General features: G+C 35.1%; 1 protein-coding gene and 1 non-coding gene across 3 annotated transcripts in view; one reads left to right on the forward strand and one right to left on the reverse strand.

The window, feature by feature from the left end:
• Adk (adenosine kinase) overlaps positions 1 to 25,438 on the reverse strand; it is a 491,572-nt gene that overhangs the window by 13,638 nt on the left and 452,496 nt on the right. For both annotated transcript variants that reach the window (XM_027931411.3, XM_027931412.3), the window contains exon 10: positions 20,886 to 20,972. In XM_027931411.3, the coding sequence (XP_027787212.1) occupies positions 20,886 to 20,972 (87 nt within the window). The remainder of the gene's footprint in view (positions 1 to 20,885; positions 20,973 to 25,438) is intronic.
• On the forward strand, positions 9,600 to 9,706 carry LOC114089537 (U6 spliceosomal RNA). The gene has a single exon (XR_003582188.2). It is a non-coding gene; the product is annotated as a U6 spliceosomal RNA (small nuclear RNA).

Below are 25,438 nucleotides of genomic sequence, written 5' to 3' on the forward strand. Positions count from 1 at the left end.
ACTGGTTGACTTTATTTAGACTTTACTGATGCTAAAGAGTGTGATCCATTTTTGCTCAGCTCTATCTAGTGGCTGAGATGAAGCCTGAAATATCAAATGGTGTAAAGAGAGGAAGTGCCAAGATGATTTCTTCAAATCACACAGAGATGGAACTGCTGGTGTAGGAAAAAGGCATAGGATTTCCTAATGTAAGCAGTCTAAATTCTTCATAGTTACAGTACATGAGGTGCAACATCTTGAATTTTCTTAGTGTCTTATATAGAGAACTGAGAAATACTTTTAGTGGGTATGAAACCTTTAATGGAGTCACTTAAAAAGAGGAAAAAACCAAAATCTCAGTTCTTTCTTTTCCATATACATCTCTTTCACTAACAGTTTTCATGGTGACTGGAACTAAACCCAGTAGACTCTAAGACTGTTTATTCTACATTCAACAGCAAAAAGCACACTAACATCATAAATGGGGAAGAACGAAGTTTTTTATTATAGGTGTATACCATCGTGTCCACCAAGATTTTAATATTTGAAGAGTGTAGGTAAGTTGTTTGGCAGTGTTGCTCCATGTGGTCTGTCTGCTGTGTTCTCATGGTTAGATTTGGGTTTAATATTTTTAATGGGAATATTACATAAATGATGCTGTGTCTCTCTCAGGGATGCCCCATCAGGGGGCATCTGTTGTTGCTTTGTCCTATCCTTTAGTGATGTGTGATCACTTGGTTAAGGTAATGTCTGCCACATTTCTCCTTATAAAAGTTATATGCTTTGTGTGAAACCAAAACAACAACAAAAAAGAACCCAATAACCTTAATAGTGACCAGTTAATTCCATCAATGGAATAATATAACCAGAATGAGGTAGCTCAATATGTGCTAATATAAAACAATCTCCAACATGAGGGCAAGTGAAAAAGCAGCAGTTTGTAAGAGTAAACACAGCATACTGTCATTTCATGAAAACTGGAATATATATACATACACAAACTTGTACAGGCACATAGTATTTTTGGATGGATACAACAGAATCTAGTAACCAAAGCTAACTCAGAGATGGGAAATAGAGAATTAGGGTGGGAACTTTTCATTTTAGCTATATATAGATATGTGCACATATGCTTTTTTTTGCATTTCCTGTAATTTTCAGACATTATTTATGAAATAAAAAGAATATTAAGCCTGGCACAGTGGCACACGCCTGTAATTCCAGGTACTTGGGAACCTAAGGCAGGAAGATCTCAAGTTTGAGGCCAGCCTCAGCAACTTAGCATGAGTCTGTCTCAAAATGAAAAAATAAAAAGCTGTAGTACCTGGGTTCAATCTCTAGAACTAAAAGAATGAAAAAATAAATGAAGTATATTAGGAATATTTTCCTATGTTTTTAAATATTCTCGAAGACCACACTTTTATTATTTATTTAAAAATATTTTTAGTTGTAAACAAACACAATAACTAGTTATTTTTTTAAATATTTATTTAGTTGTAGATGAACACACAGTATCTTTACTTATTTTTATGTGGTGCTGAGGATTGAACCCAGTGCCTCACACATGCGAGGCAAGCACTTTACCATTGAGCTACAGCCTCAGCCACTAGTTATTTTTTATGTGATGCTGAGGATCAAACCCAGTGCCTCACATGTGCTCAACCACTGAGCCACAATGACAGCCCAAAGACTATGTTTTTAAATGTGGCTATAGCATCATTTATTTAATCGTATTATTGGACATTTGGGTGGTTTCAAAATTTTTTATTGCTATATCATTGTGATAAATATTATTTAAATTTTTTTTTTACAGTTGTAGATGTACAGAATGCTTTTATTTTAGTTGCTTATTTTTATGTGGGGATAAGGATCAAACCCAGTACCTTACATGTGCTTGGCAAGCACTCTCCCACTGAGCTATGGCCCCAGCCTCTGATGAATATTCTTATGACATTAATCATAAGGCATATATTTGATTTCCTTAGGATACATTTACTTAAGGGTAACTGAAAAATTTCAGGACTTCTTTTCAAAAAATTATATTCCCAGTAGCACTCTGGCTATTAAAAGAAAATATATATTTTTTTAATATTTATTTTTCAGTTCTAGGTGGACACAATATATTTTATTTTTATGTGGTGCCGAGAATGGAACCCAGTGCCTCACCCACGCTAGGTGAGTGCGTTACCACTTGAGCCACATCCCCAGCCCTAAAAATATTTTTGATTTGATAATTTGAAAGGTGAAAGGCAGCACTGTGTTTTAATTTACAGTCATTTTTTTATTAGAGAGAGGTTGAATACTTTTTGCTAAATTCATATGCTCACTGATCATTTGTATTTCTCCATTTCATGAAATGTCTGATAACAACTTTACCTATTGTTCTACTGGGGTATTTCTCTTTTTTCAGTATTGTAAGAGACAATCCCAGCTTGTCCACTGTATATGTTGTATATGTTGACTTGTCATCTTTCTCTGTCTCTCTCTCTCTCTTTCTTTTTATTTTTTTTGGCAGTGTTGGAGCTGGAACCCAGGACCTCACACATGCTAGGTAAGTGTCACACTAAGCAACATCCCCAACCCATTTGTCTTTTTTATTACGTAAATACATTTATCTTTTCTTTAATATTTTTTCCATTAACTCCAAATCAGGTAGATTTTGGCCTGTCTTTTCTTTTAGTTTATTCATGGTAATTTACTCTTTATCTGGAAATTATTTTGGGGTATGGTGATTGGTAATGATCAAACTTCATTTTCCTCCAGAGTTGTATTTTTGTTTCATGACCAATTACTTATCTATTCCATACCTATAGTTTTTAAAAATGATTTTAGATTTTACAGAGGAGCTGCAAAGAGAGTAAAGAGTGCTTGTCTGTTGATTTCAAATCCCAACTTTAAAATTTTTTTTTAGTTGTAGGTGGACACAATACCTTTATTTTATTTATTTATTTTTATGTAGTGCTGAGGATTGAATCTAGTGCTTTACACATGTGAGGCAAGTATTCTACCACTGAGTCTCAACTCCAGCCCCTTGTCCTTCCATTTTTAATCTTTAGTCAGATCCATGCAACACATTTGAGGAACATGTTTATTCAAAATAGTAAAAATTAAAAACCATGTTTCAAAAGATAAATTCCAGAGTTGAGGTAATTTTATTTTCTTCTGTTTGCTTTTATCTTTTCAATATTATGTAATAAGCAATATTACTTTTTTAAAAATATATTTATTTTTAGTTTTAGATGGACACAATATCTTTAGTTTTATTTACTTATTTTTATGTGGTGCTGAGGATAGAACCCAGGGCCTCACGCATGTCAGGTAAGCGCTCTACCACAGAGCTAAAACCCCAGCCCGCAATATTACTTTTATAATAAGTTGATAAACATCATTTTAAAAATAACATAGGAACATTTAACTATACAGAAAAATGGCTATTAAGAGCAACTTCAACAGATTCAGCTAAATGATGAGCTATTCTAACAGTTTTCCACTCATGCCTTTGGAGTTCATTAATAATTGTAACCACTTGGGACAGAGCTTTTCACAAAGTAAATCAGTATAAGTACAACAAAATTGGTCACTCTTCTTAGACAATTCCTCAAGGACATAAGGATCTTCACTATTTTCTGTATTCTACTCTTAGCTTTAGGAAATACAGACAGTTTTACAGAAGACAATTTAGAAAGTTCCTGAGGGAACCTTAGAACAATCTTTTTTCCCTGAAATAAAATTTTAATCTACAGAAGCTTCATGTCAAGTAAATCTGTCCTGAAGTAGAAACTCAAGGACTGGCCAGATGTGGTGGCGCTTGCCTATAATCCCAATGGCTCCGGAGGCTGAGACAAGGGGGATTGTGAGTTCAAAGCCAGCCTCAGCAACGGTGAGGCCTTAAGCAACTCAGTGAGACCCTGTCTCTAAATAAAATACAAAATAGGGCTGGGGATGTGGCTCAGAGGTTGAGTGCCCTGGAGTTCAAACTCAAGGACCAATGCTTCCTTCAGGATTGCTGAAAGAATTCCTAAGGGAATTATGCAGAAAGGATCCTGTACTTTGTAGAGCCAGAGTGGTTATCATGCAATATTAATGAAAACATGTGTTTTAGCAAAAACTGTGAAGTCACTAGTCATAGGTCACAAGCCTCACCTTAGAAGAGTGTAACTGATGAAGCTGGGAGACACAGACTACACATATAAAACCAAGATGTTGGCAGAGTAAGATAAATGGAACAAAGATTTTTCTATTTGGGCTTTTCTTTTTTTTTTGGAGAAGTTGTAGGTTTACACAAAAACTGAGCAGAAAGCACAGAGACTCCCATAAACCCTCTCTCTCTTCTCCTCAACCCGATTCCCCTATTACTAAAATCTTGCATTAGTGTGGTACATTTGTTATAACTGATGAATCTATATTATTATTATTAATTAATGCCTATATATTTGGGTTCATTATTTGTGTTGAATATTCTATGGGATTTGACAATGCATAAATCACCTATATCTACTATTAAAATATCACCCAGAACAGTTTCACTGCTAACAGTGCTCCACCCACTTCCCTCCGTTCTCACTCCCAGCTTCTGTCCATCCGTGGCAACAACTGATCTTTTTACTATCTCCACAGATTTGCCTTTTCCAGAATATCATACAGTTGGAATTATACAGCATGTAGCTTTTCAGATTAGCTTCTTTCATTTAGGAATACAAGCTTAAGGTTCCTCCATGTCTTTTTATCAGCAGAGTCATATTTCATTGTCTGGATGTGCCACAGTTTGCTTATCCATGCACCTAGTGAAGGACATCTTGGTTGTTTTCAAGTCTTGTTCAGTTATGAATAAAACTTATATAAACATTTGTGTGCAGGTTTTTTTGTGTGTAGACATAAGTTTTCAACTCATTTGCACAACCAAGGAGCACAATTGCTGGATCATATGGTAACCATATGTTTAGTTTTGTAAAAAACTGCCAGACTGTCTTCCAAAGTAGCTATGCCATTTTGCATTTCCACCAGCAATGAAGTTCCTGGTGTTGTACATCTTTGCCACATAAGCCACACATACAAACTCAAGATGTTGGTAAAATGAGATAAAAGAAAGGTTTACTCAGTTAAAAAAAATCATCTTAATAATTACTTAAAAAGAAAAACCTTCCAAAAACAAAATGGACTGTTTAAAAGTGTGTGTGTGTATTTATTTATTTTTTGGTACTGTGGATTGAACCCAGGGCTGCTTTACCACTGAGCTATATCCCCAGCCCTTTTTATTTTATTTTGACAGAGGGTCTTGCTATGTTGTTCAGGTTGGCCGTGAACCTGTGATCCTCCTGCCTCGGCCCCCTGAGTGGTGGGGATTACAGGTATGTGCTACCATGCCTGCAAAAGTATATGTATTAGAATCCCAAACTCACTTCATCGGTCAACTCATCTCCTTTATTGTATGTTTGTTGTTTTCAGAAAATTAAATGATTCATTCGTGTGGGTGTGGTGGCACAAGCCTATAACCCTAGCAGCTCAGGAGGCTGAAACAGGAGGATTGAGAGTTCAAAGCCAGCCTTGGCAACAGCGAGGTGCTAAGCAACTCAATGAGGCCCTGTCACTAAATAAAATACAAAAATAGGGCTGGGGATGTGGGTCAATAGTTAATTGTCCCTGAGTTCAATCCCTGGTACCACCACCACTACCACAACAACAATAATAAAAGAAAATTAAATGATTCATCTCATGTTCTCCCCGACTTTATCTAATCCTTGAGGACTGGGTGCAGTGATCTAAATAATCATTGACATTCCTGACTACTACAATGCTATGATTTCCCTACCTCTATCACTTGCTTTACCCATCTCATTCATTTAAGCCATCAATGTCTTTATGTACAAGTAATATCAAACTTCACACTGTATAGTAGTGATAAGTTAATTACATAGTTATTAAGAGATATGTGGGAGCAGTAACATAAAAAGTTATTGCATAATTACCTTGTTTCTGGAGGCATTACCATGTAATTAAAGCAAATTTGATATAATATTTTAGCAAGCAACAATATAAAATTCTTTTTCCTGCTTTTCCTTCTACACAAAAAAATTGTTCTTAGTCATTTCTTGGTCAATAGTTTTTCAATTCTTTGTTTATTTTCCATCTTTCTTTGATATCTGCCCTTTAGAGATGATTTATGTGTTCTTCTAAACTGGCCTGTTTAAAACTTACCTTCTATATCAAAAGTTACTGGATATAAACTGTTACATGGAATATGAGGTAGTTAACTTAAAGGCTTCATTTTTTTTTTTAAGATTGTATTTTTGTACCTATAGCTGCTTTAAGAAAGGGCATAAGATATAAATTAAAACTGAATAATTTGAATCCTTAATTTAGTACACTTACGCCAATATGACTTCTATACTTGATTTTTATATGAAATGAATTAAGTAAAAATAACAGTGACAAAGATATGAGATAATTCAAATATGGGTAATATATACTGTTTTTCTTTGAGGATTTTATGCTTTGAGAGAAAACCATGTATGCACTTTTAAAATGGCATAATAATTCAATTTGGAGATGTCAAGAAATGCTTTCTGGTGAAGGTGATATGAACTGGACCTTGAATGAGCATCATTTTGCAGAGATGGACATTGTCAGCAGAAGGAAAAACAGGTAACTGTAGACAGGACAAAGCATGTTTTAGAAAATAGTAAAAGATCAGTTATAAACTATGTGCAGGAGGAGACATGCCTGTAATCCCAGCTACTCGAGAGGCTGAGGCAGGAGGATCACAAGGTCAGCCTGGACAACTTAGTGAGACCCTGTCTCAAAATAAAATAAAAGGGCTGAGGATGTAGTTCAGTGGTAGACTGCTTGCCTAGCAAATATTAAGCCCTGGGTTAAATCTCCAGTACTGCAGGGGGAAATTAAAAAAAAAAAGTCAGTTGTATTTGTATTGAAAACATGTCTGAAGAGGCAAGATGGGGACAGAATGTCAAGGATCTTGTAGGATATTAAATGAATTTTATACTGCAACCAATGGAGAGTCAGCCAAAATCTTTGAGCAAGGGAAGCCCATGATTACATTGCTTCTGGGCAGCAAATCCTGGCACAAGTAGGGAGTATGAATTTGCTAGGAAAGAGACTGTTACCAGAGATATCCATAGGAGTCTCCTTCAATATTCTAGGAATGGTTCTTAAAGTATGCTGCTGGACTGGCAGCTTCAGCATCATCTAAGCCCCACCACAGACTTACTATGGATTCTAGTTTTGTGCTTAAACCTTGGAAAGCATTTAAGGCCAGAAAGAAGACCAGTGTAACTAGAGTATGCAGGCAAAGATAAAAGCCTCAGGAAAAATGCTGGGACAGCAGATTATATAGTTCCTTTTAGACCACTATAGAAGCTTAGATTTTCAGTCTAGTGCAATGAGAAAGCATAGCATGCTTATAAGCAGATGAATTAAATAATTTAACTTCTTTTTAATGATCATTTTGGCTACTTTGCAGAAAATGGAATGAAAGGCCAGAAAGAGTGAAAGCATAGAGATTGATTAGGAAGCCACCGCAGTAAGTACAAAATGGTCTGAGCTAAAGTCATGAACAAGAAGTGGATGTGGATACATTTAAGATACAATCTTACAACTGAATCTAAAGAACTCCCTGAAGACAGAGGAGATGGAAAGATTCAAGAATGACTCCAAGGTGTCTAGCTTGAGATGTGAAGCATCTGATGTTCCATGTATTGTGTGACAGATGGATCTTGTTGTTAGGAACATTTTCGTAACTATATATAAGGGAAGAAGGACACAGACAAGACACGCAAACATACATTTTTATACAATCCACCCATCCATTACCCTTTTAAGACAAATAACATCACATCTAGCATTGTAGAGGGGCTTAGCTGAGATTTTTGTGAATCTGAATTAACTTTTAGTACTAACTGGACCAAGGGCAAACAACTTATGGTTCTTCCAGTGTCCAACTTGTAACAATGCACAAAAGGTGAACTGAGCTAATCTAGTATTCTCTTTCAGGGACCAGAATGGAGGACAAAGACAGGCCAGTAAAGTGGCTATGAGGCTGGAAGAAGCAGACATGCAAGGCAGCTGAGGAACATGGTCAAGTGAAGCACTGGAGTAAAGATCCATGGATATCTGCTGCTCAGGTCTGCAGAACTGACTTGAATCTGGAATTACCATTTGGCTCTCCCTTCAGTGAAAACCTCCAGTTTTGGTTCTTGTTTGAGATTCACTGAGATTCTTCTTATAAAGATAACAGTGAATTCTTACTATAAATCAGACAGTAGGCTTTATAAACATGACTTCATCTAACTTTGATAAAAGCCCAAATGAGGGCTGGGGTTGTGGCTCAGCATTATAGCTCTCACCTTGCACATGTGAGGCCCTGAGTTTGATCCTCAGCACCACATAAAAATAAATAAATAAAACAAAGGTATTGTGTACAACTACAACTAAAAAATACATATTTTAAAAAACCCCAAATGAGGTAGGTACTCTTTATCTTCATTTGTATAGATGAGGAAACTAAGCTTTAGAGCTATTAAGTAGTTTGTTCACAGTCTCTGCTGTACTGCTATAACCAAGTACCTGAGACTGAATTATTTATGACAAACACATTTGTTTAATAAAATAAACAAAAAGTTCAAGATCAAGCCAGGTGCGGTGGCGCATACCTATAATCCCAGCAGCTTGGGAGCTAAGACAGGAGGATTGTGAATTAAAAGCTAGCTTTAGCAACTTAGCGAGGCCCTAAGCAACTCAGTGAGACCTTGTCTCTAAATAAAATATAAAAAAGGGCTGGGGATTTGGCTCAGTAGTTAAGCACCCCTGGGTTCAATCTCTGTTACAAAAAAAAAAAAAAAGAAAATCAAGATAAAGGCACTGGCATTAGGTGTCTGCTGAGGGCCTTCTGTTCATATGACAGAAGGTGGAAGGGAGTGAGAAGAGAGCAAACTAGGGGCTGGGGAGGTGGCTCAAGTGGTAACGTGCTCGCGTGGTATGTGCGGGGCACTGGGTTCGATCCTCAGCACCACATAAAAATAAAATAACGATTTTGTGTTCACCTAAAAACTGAAAAATAAATATTAAAAATTTTCTATTAAAAAAAAAAAAGAAGAAGAGAGCAAACTAGTTAAAAGTTGCATGAAGTCTCTTTTCCAAAGAGCCTTAATCCCATTAATGGGTGAGCCTAATCGCCACTTAGTGGCATCACTTGAATATGAATTTTGGAGGGGACACAAACTATTAACATTCCTCAAATTAGTTAAGTGTGGTACCAAGACTCAAACACATCTTTTGACCTGTTGTCTTAATTACTATACTATACTATGCTATAAAGTCTTCCATAATGCTGTGTGCTTCCTTACCAGAGAAATAAAAAAAAATTGTTGATCCAAACTAGGTGAAATAGGTTTGTTGCTTTTATCCAAACGAATCAGATGAAACAGTGCCCTGAAGCTGATGCATGGCTGCCCTACTGTATCTTGCCTCTTTCCCATGCCACAGGTCTCCTCACATAGATATCATTCTCTAGAAAACTGAATAAATAAATCACTGTATTGTGGGGATTTTGAAATGCATATTTAAAAATAAGATGATATGTTATAATCATTAAATCCATATGCTCTGTACTCACTTCAGCAGCACATGTACTAAAACTGGAATGATACAGAGAAAATTAGCATGGCCCCTGTGCAAGGATGACACGCAAATTTGTGAAGTGTTCTATATTTAAAAAAGAAATCCATATACTTTCTCCTCTGTCTTTGAATACTTGAACATAGAAGAAAGATCTAAATACAACTGTGAAAAATAAATGTTCTCTTCTACTGTTTGAAAAAGAGCTCTAGTGGTATTCTTTTTTTTTTTTTTTAAATAAGACTGTGAGTTTTTTTAATATTTATTTTTTAGTTATAGGTGGACATAATATCTTTATTTTATTTTATGTGGTGCTAAGGATTGAACTCAGTGCTTCATGCAGGCTAGGCAAGCGCTCTACCTTTGAGCCACAACCCTAGCCCCTCTAGTGGTATTCTTTTATGTAACAAAATTTTACAACATGCTACCTTCATGATTTAAAGACTGAACTCAGGATAGCATCTGACTTAGAACTACATGGGCAGATAAACATAGGACATAGCATTTCAAAAGTCAAAGAAAACCCTCAACATCTTTTGTTGTCTTTCTGACAGTCTGTTATCCTAGGCTTTAGAATTGGTCATCCCTCAAATATCATAATTTTTCATCAGTAATGTAGGAAGCCTAAGGCAGTGGTACAAGAAGGCATGAGAAGTTTACTATGAAGCACTGAATAATCTATTATAGAAATGGAGAGGACACATTAAATATAATAGCTAAACTTACTTTTAATATTTTTTTTATGTTCATCGTCCTGAGTGATCTTCTTCCAACTATGATGTTTTTCCAGTCATTTACATGAGGGCAGGTAGAATGTTTATATGAAGACTTTCATCAAGCTCAAGGCTAATGCATTTTCTTCAAAGGGTAAGCAACTCTTCACTTTGATTCATTTCTTGCTCAATATACACTAACTTTTATCATAAAGATGACAACTAAAAGCCAGCTAGAATACTTTAGAATCTTCTTTTTTTATATTTTCCTTTCCAATCTGTATGCATTTTACTTTTTTTTTTTTTTTTGGGTTAATGTTTTTTAGTTGTTGATGGACTTTATCTATCTATTTATTTATTTATTTATTTTGCTGAGGATGGAACCCACTGTCTCACACACGTTAGGAAAGAGCTATATCCCTGAGCTACAACCCCAATCTCCTTCTTCTTTTCTTTTTTTTTAGTTGTAGTTGGACACAATACCTTTATTTATTTATTTATTTATTTTTATGTGGTGCTGAGGATCGAACCCAGTGCCTCGCGCACATGCTAGGCGAGTGTTCTACTGCTGAGTAACAACCCCAGCCCCAAGCCCTATCTTCTTCTTCTTCTTCTTTTTAATTTTTTTTTTTTGGTGGACACAATATCTTTATTTTACATTTATGTGGTGCTGAGGATCGAACCCAGTGCCTCATGCATGCTAGGTGAACACTCTACCACTGAGCCACAATCCCAGCCCCCCTATCTTCTTTTAATGAAGGTATTTAGAAAACCAAAATGACATTGATAGTTTTATGTTTCTAGGTCATGCTGTGGGCAAAGACATGTCAGTGTACTAAAGATAATAACAATTTTTTTTTCCTACAAGGACACATTTTGCGTTGTTTTATAATCATTTTACCAATTCATTAAAGGTGATTCTTTTTTTCAGAAAAAAAAAAATGCATGCATTTCTTTAGTTAGTATGAGTGCAGATTACTATCTCTTTACACAGGTTTTGGCTCTAATTGTATTTTAGTGAGAGCCTAATTATTAGAAAGAGAAAAATCTAAAAAACTTTAGCCATTTTATTCATATGTTTAAAAAGTCACAACCCTGAAATCTTTCTGTACCTGAAAACACTGACAAATGCTTGGTTATTATTACTAGAGTAAAGTTTAATAAAAGCTAATTAAGCTACAAAACTCCCAAGTGGTTAACTGATTTTAGGGGCTAAATTTCTAGTACTTCTAATTATCCTCTGATGGCTTTACTTAGTGTTTCACAACCATGACAGATGACAATGAAAAACTGCAGTGAAATTCATCCATCCTGACACTGTGCTAAGCATCAGCTTCTCCCTCTCCAAGTAAAATCAATACTCTGTTTGAGTAAACACGTTTACAGCTTTATTAGGATGTCTTGCTTGTTCTGTAACAGCTACTTGAAGCTGTGGTAACAAATCGACTCAACTCAGTTAAACCTAGAGAGCTGGGTAAGAGGCCCATCGATAAGGTTGTTATAAAAATAAACTGCAGGAGATCAGAAAGCTGGAGCAAACAGTCTGGTAAATGTCAATATTTTCCCTTACAGAGGATGACAAAAACAGTGAGATAATGTGGGAAGTCCTTTTCCCCCCTGAAAAATGTTTCTGTTTCAATAGGATAAAAGCATTTCTACTTTTTGTGCACAGCTCTTCTGAATGAAATTTTCACTTCCTAATTCTCATGTGAACCCAAAATAATAAGTTAAAATAAATACTTGGCATTTTTCATGCCATTTCACATTCTTTATTTCCCTTAATATTTAGAGACATATTTTGGCCTTCACTAGCTTTATAAAATAGCCTTTTCCAAGTTATCACGAATATCTGTGATGGTTCAACCTTAACTTCTTTTCATTAAAGAAACAAAAGTTTTGTCATTCACATTTGGGAAGTCATTTCAATGGAATGTTCACTCCTGTACTAGTATCTATGAGACTGATATATTTTATATCTTTAAAATTAGGCCTTCCATGTTTTTGTATTTAACAAGAGCATGTTGTGCTGGATTTACATAGGCTGTACAACCTCTTGAGTAGTAGTGGTATGTATAAAATATCTGCTATCTATTAGGAGCAAGCCTCCATTGTGGGCACAGCTCTACCAAACAAGGACTCATTCTCGTTTAGATGTCCACAGGTTGCTCAAAGAAGTAACATCTGGCAGGAAATTCCCACTTCAATTTGGCTAGCTTAGACTATCCAGATGTGACAAAGTAATGGTTTTCCCTTGCTGAAAAGTGCTTGCATGTAAACTTTTTTTTTTCTTTTACATTCTATGTAGTCTAGTTAGTAAATTTTGTTTTGTTTTGACTTCATAAATTGACTACCATTACCAACTAGTCATGAGCTCACATAACAACTTGTAACCCATGTTAGAAAACTCAGATCTTTTAGGGGAAAAAAAAATCGGCAAACATTAAATTTTGAAATAACTTAAAAAGCTAATGTGCCTGCCAGGGTAAGGTCTGTCGTAGCAGGTATTTGCATAATGAAAACCAAAGCTTAAATGGTATCAGATGGTGCAATGGCTGACTGGTATAGGAAGTCAATTCATAGCTAAAGTTCCTTCACAATAGGACAACACACACTCCTAACATAAAGTGCACAACTAAGAAACAATGCATGTAATATACAGGTTCAGGGGCATTGCTGCAGCTATGAGAAAAACTTTAGTGTCTTATAGATATATCTGTCAGGATAACTTATTTCCTCTTTGTGGTGGCTGAAACTGGAAACTTGTTTAGTGCTACTAACATAGCTCGGGACATTGTATTTGAATTTAAAACAAAACCCTTCCATCCAATTTAAAAATACTTATTGGGGCTGGGAATAAAGCTCAGTGATAGGAATGCTTGCCCAAGGCTGGGGTTCTATCCAGAGTACTGGGAGATGGGAACAAAGACTTATTGGGATGAGGTCATAGCTGTTGGAATAAGATGATACTATGCTATTTATGTGAGGCTGTACTTATGCCCTTACTCATAAGCAAGAAAACTAATTTTGTTACTATTTGACTCAATTATTAAAAATCCTGTATTTGACAATTTCTCATAGGATGATTCTAAAATTTTAAAAGTTTTTGATGAAGAAAACATTTAAATTTTGTTTGCCTCACGCATGCCAGGCAAGTACTCAACCACTAAGCTACAACCCCAGCCGCAATGATGATGGAAACATTTTAGCTTGCCATTTATTTCATGAGCTAGAAATAAAACATATATATCTGAACTCCATAAAATGTCAATATTAACAGGATAATTAAATGAAAAATATGTTAAGCACCTGTGTTTATAGCCTAGATTGAGTAACTCACATCCAAAGTGAGAGAAGCTGTTACTTTAGTAATCGTATTGCAATTTTTTTGTTTTATTCAGATCTTTTCTGATATTACATAGTTTTATAATATCAAAGATTATATTTCATGCAAATCACCATATAGATTGAAATATTCTGTCCAATGACTTACTAGCCATGGTCTTAAGGTTGGCTAGGTTTTGTATCAATGCAACCCACATGTGACTTTATTTACTTTAAATTACATTAATTACAAAGTCAACAAAGGGCATTGTAAAAATATTTAAACATCATTGAGATATGTTTTGATGTCACATGTCAAAAAGTGACCATTGCATTCTCCCACCTCCAAGTATACCCACAGTTAAGTGGTATGTTTCTCCATGGGACTTTTATATGCATTTATAAATATACATACAACCTATACACATAAGATCACTTAAAATAAAATATAAATGTCATCATATCATACTTATTATTCTGTGACTTTTTTACATTCACTTATGAAAAAAATCTTTTAGAAGGTTTCTGTGAAGAAATAGGCTAATATTAGGTAAGCCCAAAATCTAACACTTGAATATCATCACTATTCTAATTTTTTTCCCTAAATTTTTATTTATTTCAGTTGTTGATGGACCTTTATGTTTTATTTATATGTGGTGCTGAGAATCAACCCAGTGCCTCACACATTTGAGGCAAGCACTCTACCACTGAGCCACAACCCCAGCCCCCATCACTATTCTATTTTAGGACCACAAAAACCTGGCCAAATAATTTTGTAGAATTAACAACTAAATATAGTTGATAGATAGGTCTTAGCCTTTTGGATTTTTATAGAACACTGAAATTTTCCCCAAAAGATTTTAGGGATAAACTTAAGTTTGTCAAACTTTAATTATGCTAGGTAAGAATATTTAAAAACTTTCATTATTTCTAATATTATTAACAAATGAGAATAATTTAACTCCCCCAAAGTAGAAAGGACAAGATTTAAGGATGAATACATTCAATTTTATGAGAGCTTACTAAATTACCTCTACCTTCATTCATATTGACACTGACTCATAAAAACAGACTGGTACCAGTCCATAGACCAGTGTTTAGAAAATCACTTTGACCAGTTTTCCTCACTTAGAGGGCAAGATAAGATGATAAAGTTGTGGAATGTAGTACAGCAAAATGGTTATGGGTAAAACTTCTGGGTTAATGTTGAGTTTGAATCTTGGCTTTTAATGTGATCTTGGGCCGAGTAGTTACTCTTATAAAATTCTAAGACCAGAAAGATAGATTTACAGAACTAAAAAAATGGGCTGGGGGCAGTGGTGCAGGTGTATAATCAGGAGGTTGAGACAGGAGGATCGGAGGGAGTTCAATTCATCCTCAACAAAAGCAGGGGGCTAAGCAACTCAGTAAGACCCTCTCTCTAAATGAAGTACAAAAGAGGGCTGGAGATGTGATTCAGTGGTCATGTGCCCCTAAGTTCAATCGCCAGAACCAAAAAACAAAACAAACAAAAAAATGGATTTTTGCTTTAGATCAGTGTTTTGGAGGTGGTTAGTTATGCATTAAAAGCTAACAAGTATGGGCTAGGGTTGTGGCTCAGCGGTAGAGTTCTCGCCTAGCAAGTGCGAGGCCCTGGGTTTGATCCTCAGCACCACATAAAAACAAATAAAATAAAGGTATTGTGTCCAACTACAACTGAAAAATAAATATTTAACAAAACAAAACAAAAAGCTAACAAGTACAAACTGTATGAATCAGATAAAGTAGGTGAAACTGACTAGATCCATATAATAGCAGCTGGGATCCACTAAAGGATTCAAAATAATTCGAAGTGGCTCACTAATATTCTAAGTCAGGAAACCCCACATATATATTTTGTCATGTCAAAAGTGTAAGAAAATGAACTTTAGAAATTTTACTTATGACATTCCTGTGAGTCTCTGCCACTAAATGCAATCTCTTCACGTTCAACATCTTTTTCTTAGAAAAATAAACAGGAAAACTAAGGTTCATGTTTGAACTTTTAGTGTCTGATTGTCTGACGGTCTCCATGATTCAGACAATCTCTGTCTTACTAAAATAACTACAAGATAAAGACTTTTGAATTCCCTTATCTATTTACAATTGCTTTTAGATGGAGGCCATCTAGGATATTAGATCTTTGAGGGAATATGTGTTTTCTGAGAAATTCCAGATTTTATCCTAAAATTATCTTATATTTCATATGAACTAAAGTGATCTCTCTTTTTCTCTCTTCCTCTCTCAGAGCTGCAGAAGAATAATCTTTACCTCTTTTAACTACAGAAGGCTTAAATAATTGTAAGCAGGGTTCTTAGAATTGGGTCCTGGTCCAACTTCAGCTTATCTAAGTCTCTTGATTTATAACACTAATATAGCATGTAATGAAGCATCCTGTTTTGTAAGGGTGTGAATATCTTTTCTCTTCCCTTGCATTCTTGATCTGTGGTGAATATTTCATGTTCCTAACAACCAAGTCAATTCCATACTTCCTTTGTTGATTTTAAGGCAATTTTTTGTTTAAGCAATAAAACACAGAAGATGTCCTACTCGAGTAGAAAGAAGGAAAGGTGGTATTATTGCTATAGGGATATTTAGCAGTGGGCAGGTTGGTCACCACCAAGTATATCCCTAAGAGAGAGTGGGTCATATCCCTAAGAGAGAGAGTGGGTCATACCTAGGAAGGTTTTGATTTTTGAGTGAAGAAGCGTAAGAAACAACGGGCTGAACACCCACCAAGTTATTTTCTAGTCTTCTGAGTTGAAAAGTAAATGAATGGATGGGTACAGAAAAAAGAACAAGTCACAAGAATTCTGTACTATTTCCTTGCCCACCACTATGAAGCAGCAATTAAGAACTGGGGAGGAAGCTACAAATGTTTGGGAATAAACAAACATGGCAAGGATAGAATATACTTAGATAATTAGAGAATCTGCAGCTCTCCAAAGTATAGACAGGTACTACATGAAGTAGGAAGCAGCATCCTTGTTCTGCAAACAAAAAAAATTTTAACCCAAATCCTTTTCTAAACATGAACTAGGAAATTAAATTAATACTCCATTTTATTATATGGGGAATAGGATAATTATTTACATTGTGATTGCTAAGTGGCCTTTGCATATCATGGGTAATCTTTTTTAGGATAATACATTTCCCCTGCTAAGGCTGTGATGAGAATTTTAAAAACAAAGGTACCCAGAGGAAGCTGGTTACCTTACTATCACTCAAAATAAAATATTCTAAGTTATAGGTGGCTCTTGACCATACTTTAAAAAAATTTTATTAGTTTTAATCTGTTATATTGACCATACTTATTGAAAGGTTTTATCCTAAGAATGTTGGTCCTTTGGTGGGGTCACTAGTCTTTTACTTGAGAATAGTATACTTGTGTCTGGACATAATCTGTCAAAGGTATACTCACTTTCAGTCTAAAGATAATGTGTAGGTCTAGTTCAGATACTTATAGTTCCCATAAAATAAATGACTAAATAGTATTAAATTAACACAGGCTGGTATTGACAGCCCAGTGGGAACATATTGATTAGATCCCCTTTCATGTTATTTGTTATGATTTTTCTTCTCAGTTTCATTTACTGGGAAGACATAGAGGGGAAGAGATTTCACTGGGAACAATGACAATGCCTGTCACAAAATGTTCTCAATGTTTCCATTTGTTACTATGGCAGTGACAAAGAGGTTCCAAATGAAAAGGCAGACCTGCTGTGACAAAGCACAGCAGGACAACAGAAGAAATTTTCTCCTGACCTGGGAAATTAGGAAATCATACTTAGAGATTATAGAATTGTCTCTATTTCAAAAGGTACAATCCTAGCACTTGGGGTTTTGAGAAAGAATCTGAAAAGAGTAGTTTCATCAGGGCTGGCCAGCGACAAATAAAGAGCAAAGGTTACCAAGTGCTTAAGACCTCCTAATAGAACAAGGAGGTATGCTTGTTAAGGCTACAGGGATTTGTCACTGTAACTAAACCCCTGAAATTGAACTACGAATTTATGTATACTTGGTGTACTCATTTAAAAATTATACATGAAAATCCATGATGAAGTCAGGGATTGTATATCTCTTAACTGACTAAAAGGAACACATACCACCCTTGAACTGAATGATGCTATCAGCTCATAGTAGCTGGAGGATGGTTTATCTAAAAATTTGAGATTTATGAAAAGAAAATTATTGTTCTTTGATGAGTTAAATCACCATAAAGTAGACTGGAATATAGATATGCCAAGTCACAAAAGACAGAAATACTCTTAGGCCAGCAAAACTTGAAAGTAACAGGATGAATATATTATCTGTCTAAAGATAGAATATGTCAATCAGAAAGGAGATATGTTAATCAGGCAATGAAGCAAAGAAAAAGAAACTACTTAGTAAATGTATAAGTTGCCAGAGCCTCTCCATCTGTCCAGGATGGAGTAAGTTTTAACAGCAGGATTAATTTCTAATCCCTGTAGAAAGGCTCTCCCTGGTGTGGAGGTGGGAGAGGGGGATTTTAATCAAGGGAATTTCCAGCATTTGCAACTAACAAGACCATTTCTATTTAAGATGATTCCATCAGGTAGCTTAGCCTAGTGCTATTAAACAGTTGATTTATATAACTTCCTTTATTCAGATTCCAGATTAACCAAGCTATGATCTGGTTTTCTGGATCTCTGAATGTAGTTGATTCTCCTGAATAGGAAATAGCTCTTGGTTCACTCTCACCAGGGACTACAGTCCTTCATTTCTACGCTTTTGGTTTCTTTGTTTCTTTTTTTTTTGGTACCGGGGATTGAATTCAGGAGCACTCTGCCACTAACATCCCTAGCCCTATTTTGTGTTTTATTTAGAGACAGGGTCTTAGGCTGGGGTTGTGACTCAGTGCTTGCCTAGAATGTGTGAGGCGCTTGGTTTGATCCTCAGCACCACATTAAAATAAATAAAAAAAAAATAAGGGTATTGTGTCCAACTACAACTAAAAAAAAAAAATATTAAAAAGAAAAAAAAAGACAGAGAGATAGGGTCTCACTGAGTTACTTAGTGCCTTGCTTTTTGCTGAGGCTGGCTTTGAACTTGCGATCCTCCTGCCTCAGCCTCCCGAGCTGCTGGGATTACAGGCTACAGCGCCCAGCTGGTTTCTTTCTTTTACACAACAAACTTACCTTAGAGTCCTCACCATCTTATCAAATAACAAAGGCCCCCTTTCAATAAATGAAGTCATCTATGCAGATAACAGGAAGATTCTCTTTGGTAAAACCAGCTTTTATCAGGAGTCAGACTCTAGAGCCAGAATGCCTGGGTCTGGATCCTGCTTCGGCTACTCTCTAGTTATGAAACTATAAGCATGTTTGTTAATCTCTCTCTGCCTCGGTTTCTCACCAGTAAAATAGGGTTAAAAAATAATCTACCTTGCTGGGTGGAATGGCATATGTCCATAATACCAGTCATTTGGGAGGCTAAATCAAGAGAACTATAAATTCTAGGCCAGCCTGGGCAACTCAGTGAGACCTAAACTCAAAATAAAATAAAGGAATGGGGATGTAGCTCAGCAGTAGAGTACCTGCCTAACAAGTGTGAGATCTGGATTCAATTCCCACTACCACACAAAACAAAACATGCACCCCCCTTCCAACAACCACATGAAGCTTTCTGAACATTAAATTAGTCAATGCATGTAAAATGACTGGCTAGTATGGTACAATGTAAAGGTTGTCTATTGCTATTACTGAATAGCTTGACTCACACAGAATACTGAAAGGCCAACATAAGTATACCATCAATAAATTAATAGGGTGTTCATCTCATTGCATGACCTAGTGTTCTGGGATCTGGGATCTGATTATCCTGGGAACTGATCAGAGTGGGCTTAAAGCAAGAAAAATGTCTATTAACTGACGTATTACAAGTGAAATACTTGCTAGTTTCAGCCTGCCTTATGCTTTCTCTACTCTCATTTCAACACTATGTAGTAAAATACAGTGTTTGGAGACTGCATCAGTTAGAAATGAATAAAACAAGGAAGGCACCAATGCTAACCCAGGGGTCATCAAACAGTAGCCTGTGGGCCAAATGTGGCCCATGGCCTGCTTTTTTTGTATAGCTGGAGATCTAAGAAAGGTTTTTACATTTTTAAAGTGTTATGAAATGCAAAAAAAAAAAAAAAAAAAAACCAAGCAAACAAGCAAATAAACAAAATGAGAATACACAACAAAGTCTTGCAAAGCCTGACTAGCTGTTTACAAAAAAGGTGTCGACCCTTGCTCCACAGTCTCTTTCCTTTTTACTTGCCTAACTGAACACTGATAATAAATATAATGAGGCTAGTTAAGTGAAATGGGATGAAAAGGCTGAAAAACCAAAATTCCAATTGCTTTGATATAGTTCATTTATCACTCTAACCACAATGTGTGATAGCTAGCTGTTCCTACATCAGTATTGTAAGGATAGCCTCTCTCTCCTTCAAAAAGTCTACATTATTCCTACCAAGTATTGGCAGCATTACAACTAGTGAGGTATCTATAAAATAATCTGTTGTTATAGGGCTAGAAAGTCCAGAACCTCTGGGACAGAGATAGTGGCTAATTAGGATACCATCATATCTACAATGCCCACTAAGATAATATGTGTCCTACTGCATGTCAAAGACATAGAATATTTACTTGCTAAGTTAAAGATCTAAAGTACTTGAGTAATATACACATGGGGTATGAGTGTAAGATTTCTGGTTTAACCAATTTTTTACCATTCTGAGATAATCCTTTAACTCTTTCTAGTATAATAAACATCCACTATTGTGTTAGAAACAGATGTTACAACCAAAAGATATAATCCAAAGACATCATCCTTAGTCATTAGCATAATGTTTAATATTCATCACAACTTGTTTTAAAGAACAATAATGTGTTAGCATTTAGGCCTGAAGGGCTATGAATATACTATATACTGTACTTGATGCAGTTGTTTATGCAATATTCTGACAGATACAATTAATCTTGTGAAAACGATTGGGGTAAAGCATAATAGCAAATTATCTTTGCCAAACACAAATTCTTCCTGTAATACAATCTCCTCATAATATGATGATAGTAGCAGATGGAAAGAACATTAGGAGTTAACTATTTAAAAGAAGAAATTAAATTATGCAAATTAATAAATTTTGGCCATGTGGTAGAGACAAAGGTTAAAATGTTTAACTTAGAAGTAAATATAAAATAAATGAGTCTGTACCTCCAACAAATGCATCTCCAGCTCCAATGGTGTCAATAATTTCTTTCTGGTCTTGATCCAAGACAGCAAAAGCAGTGACTTCGTTTTCTGCAATTAGAGCCAAAGAAAGGCAAACTGACTTCTTTTTGTAATATTCAATATATAAGCTCATCTAATAAAGTTTGACGCTCCTTTCTTAGCCATCATTCAAAGAAAATGAGAGGACCATGAGTTCTATATTCTGTACTTGCATACTTGGGTACCAAGGTTCAAAGTTATCTGCAAGCAATGCTTTTTAATTTTTAGCAAACAGATGCTGTGAGAATTATACCCAGGTAGTTCACATTTTTGGGAATGATTGTAAATGGTAGTAGTACCTTGTTGGACAATACAAATGACTGAACAGAAATTATGAGCTAAAGAAAGTGTTTACATGGCTTGGATCATGCTCTCTAATAAAGTTTCAAGCCTGACTGTGCTCCTGGCAGTGAAATCTTGGATATGGTTAAAGAGCTATAAATTTCCAAAACATATTAATGAGTCTTGGATGCTTCTTTACAGAAAAATCACAATGGCACAATAAAAACACTACTATTATTTTGCTATAATATTTCAAGCCAATGTCAAGCATTATTGATTTTAGTTGGTTTATGACAAACAACCTAATCTGGTTACTTTTTTGTGAAGGAGTCACTATCTATCAGCTAACAAAAGGGAAAGCTGCCACTGAATGCATGGACATAACAAAGGGACAGTGCAATGGGCTTTTGTCCTAGCACAGTAAGGGACAGTGCTTGTAGTTTTGGCTGCAGAATAACCTAACACAGTACTTTAAACTTGATAGATGACAGTTTTGAAGTTGTTTCTAATGGAATCAGGCTCAGAGAACATCTGCAAATTATTGGACAGCAATTTTTATTGGGGACTAGGACTTCTGAAATCACAAATTTGCACCCCTTACGGAGACAAACATGGCTAAAGACTTGCCAACTCCAATTTCAACTAAGAGCAAGGAGCAGGTAAAAGGAGATCTGGGGGAACTTAAGAGACATCATAATCATCTTAAGAATTATAAAAAGCATATTTTGTCTGCCTTTTGCTACTTGCTACTTACTAATGAATACTTTAAAAAAGAGACAAATGCAGATACGTTAATGAAAAAAGACCTCCTGGAAAGACTGATATTCAGGAAGAGGACTCATTTACTTAGTTATCCCTTTGTACCATATGACTAGAAATGCTAAGAAAACTACGCCAGAAGCATCTACTTAAACTCTTAAGTAACTGAACTGTTCACACTTTGTTAACACTAGGGCCTAAGTGGCAGTAATAAGAGTCTGATTAATTTGAAGTTATGGCATAAATATACAAGATTAAATTTTCTAGGGAGAATGCAATACATAGGGCTATATAAGAAAAGAAAAAAAGAGATATAAGCAGGATTTATTAGAAATAATTGGGAAAGTGCTGCAGTGTCTGATTTAGGAAAAGGTCTGTACCATAAATATTTATAAAGAAATCTGGTTTTATTACCTCCAAGTACAAGTCATACTATAAAGGGAAGTAACAACTATAAACCCAGAACAAACAGGCACTAAATAAGTAAAGTGAGCTAAGTTAATGACACCATTACTATTAGTAATAAGGTTACATTATGTAATAATATAACACGTCTATAAAACATTTTAATTAATATAATAATTAGTTACTGGATTACAGATTTAAAAACAATTACATATAAACTGTAACTATAATTAGATAAAATTCCTAAAGTTCCTTGTTAGAAAGTCATTCATTTTTGATGGAATACATTTTTATTTACAAACAATATCCTAAGTTGCAGTGAAAGAAATTATTTTGTACTCTGTTCTTAAGAATTATATCTTTTGGGCTGGGGATGTTACTCAATAGTAGAACTACCACTGAGGTAGGTTGCCTTCCATTGCCTACCATGCACGAGGCCTTGGGTTTAATACCCAATACTAGAAAAAAAGAAGAAAACAAAAACCAATACCGTGCTCCCCTCAAAAAAACCCATGACTCTGGTTCCAGCACCACCAAAAACCAATCATAACTTTTGCTCTAAACTGCTGAAAATTCTAAATAAATGCAGTTTTAATATCCTATTTTCTGGACATGTGGGTAGACTATTGATATACTTATCATTAGTTGTCACAAGAAGTTAAATTTCCTGAAATACAAGGTAGAATTACTTTGTACCTGTTATATTTCTTAGTGCAAATAAGTATATAAGGATATTACATATGTAAAAGACATGTTATAAATTCAGTACAGACACAGCCTCTTATTATTATTATTATTATTTTAGAGTACTATAAAAACTCCTTTTAAAATAATGATCCTGAAAATCTGTAAGGTCCTGAAATGTGTTCTGAGTCATGGAAGGAGGATTAAACAATGTTTAATGATATTTGAATTCAATTATATTTTAGGTACTTTCTAATTTTTTCAAATGTAGTGATCTAAACTCATTTACTGAGCTATTAAAAAACTGAACAGTATTGACCAGCATGACCTATTTCATAGTCATTCTAGACAATTTGTTGTATTAACCTCTGAAGTACTGTTCACTAAATGTGAAGACACACTTAGAGGCCCGTACATTATTCAATCAAAGAAGCCCAAGACCTTCACTCATGTAACTCTCACTGGAGTCTAGTTTTCTTAAGTATGAAATGGGCCTGGGGTAGCTGTGGGAACAAGCAGCAAAATCTAGCTTTCTGCCTTAATTATAGAAAAATGAAGCTGTTAGTTCTATTCAAGTACTTCTACTTTAGAGTTTAAGGTAAGTTATACAAATTATTTCTCAATTCTTCCCAAACTTTTTGTAAAGTAAGAAGGAAAAGGATTGGGAATAATTATTATTCCTATTTTCCAGACTTCCATGAAACTACTAAATCATGAGCTTCTCCAAGCAGACAGGAAACTACACTAACAAACAGACTTGTTTGGCATTAATTATTAGATAAGACTCTGAGGATACCTTCATCCAAAACAATAAACTTAGCTTAGCTCAATTTCAGACATGATCTATATAGTTTATATAAATAAATAATTTACTCTTCACTTTACTGTGACACAAACTTCACCACCTAATCACATGAGGCTAGTCTAACTAGAATGAAAACATCTTCATTCATCTATAAATAAGTCAATTATAGCAGAGACGGTTAATTTTGTGCAAATGCCACAGTATTTAGCCGAAAACAATTCAGTCACTCAATGCCAAACAACTATATCAAATGTTTTTGTAGTCTTAACTCCACTAAATTAATTGCATAAGTTTAGCATTGTATATACACATTCTCATGATAATTAATATCCTTAAAAACTTTATTCAAGATATTTTAAAACACCATGTTTGTCATTGTTTTGTTGATGTACCCCTAAACTGTAGGAAAGTTTTAACTGAAGAAGATCCACAGCAGGTTGAAAGGCAGGTGTTTTTCAACCTTAAGGTATACTAGTACTCACTACCTCTGCCATTGCTTCTAATAGGATCAATACAAAAGAAAAGAAAAAAGTGATGGGAAAGCTTCATCAGAAAGTACAAAGTATAATGAGACAAAACCCAAAATACTTTAGCTTTGTTGCAAAAAGCTCTTATATCTTGAGTATTCTGTGTAATAAGGAAATTTCCACGGTATTAATGTTTTTGTTTGCTTGTGTGTTTTTAACTTCTTACTTGGAAATAACAGAAAAAATTCTAAGAAAAATATGGGCAATTCTCATACAACATGAACCCAGATTTACCAGTTTTTAACATTTTGCCACAACTGCTTTATCATTCTTCTGATATACACATATGGTTATTCTTCCAAATATTTTGAGCATAAGTTGCATATATTATGCATTTTATTCCTTAATGTGTCAGTATTTTTCTAAGAACAAAGATTCTGTGAGAGGTAACCAGGATATAGTTAATAAATTTAGAAAACATTTTAATTTTATTTAATCTGAAGTCCATATTCCAATTTTCCTAATTGTCCTAGTTTAATAGGCATTTTTTTAAATTTAGTATTCCCCTGTACTCCACCCTGTTTTTTTTTTTTTTTAGAGACAGAGAATTTTAATATTTATTTTTTTAGTTATCGGCAGACACAACATCTTTTGTATGTGGTGCTGAGGGTCGAACCCGGGCCGCACGCATGCCAGGCAAGTGCGCTACCGCTTGAGCCACATCCCCAGCCCCAACCCCCTGGTTTGTTTTAAACAAAAAAGGTATCACCTGACACCACAAAGTAAAATGACCACAATATTGGCCTGGCAATGATTTTTTTGGTAAGACTTTAAAAGCATAGGTAATAAAAACAAAAATAGACACATGGGATTACAACCAACTAAAAAACTTTTGCACAGCAAAGTGAACAATTAACAGAGCAAAGATAACCAACAGAATGGGAGAAAATATTTGCTCACTATACATCTGATAAGTGGTCAATATCCAAAATATATAAGAAACTTAAGCAATAAGCAATAAAGCAATCTCTCAAAAGAAGACATACAAATGGCCAATAGGTAAAAGCAAAAATTTCAACCCCACTAATGAGTAG

This window comes from Marmota flaviventris, chromosome 4, assembly GCF_047511675.1.
Source record: "Marmota flaviventris isolate mMarFla1 chromosome 4, mMarFla1.hap1, whole genome shotgun sequence".
NCBI lineage: Eukaryota > Metazoa > Chordata > Mammalia > Rodentia > Sciuridae > Marmota > Marmota flaviventris.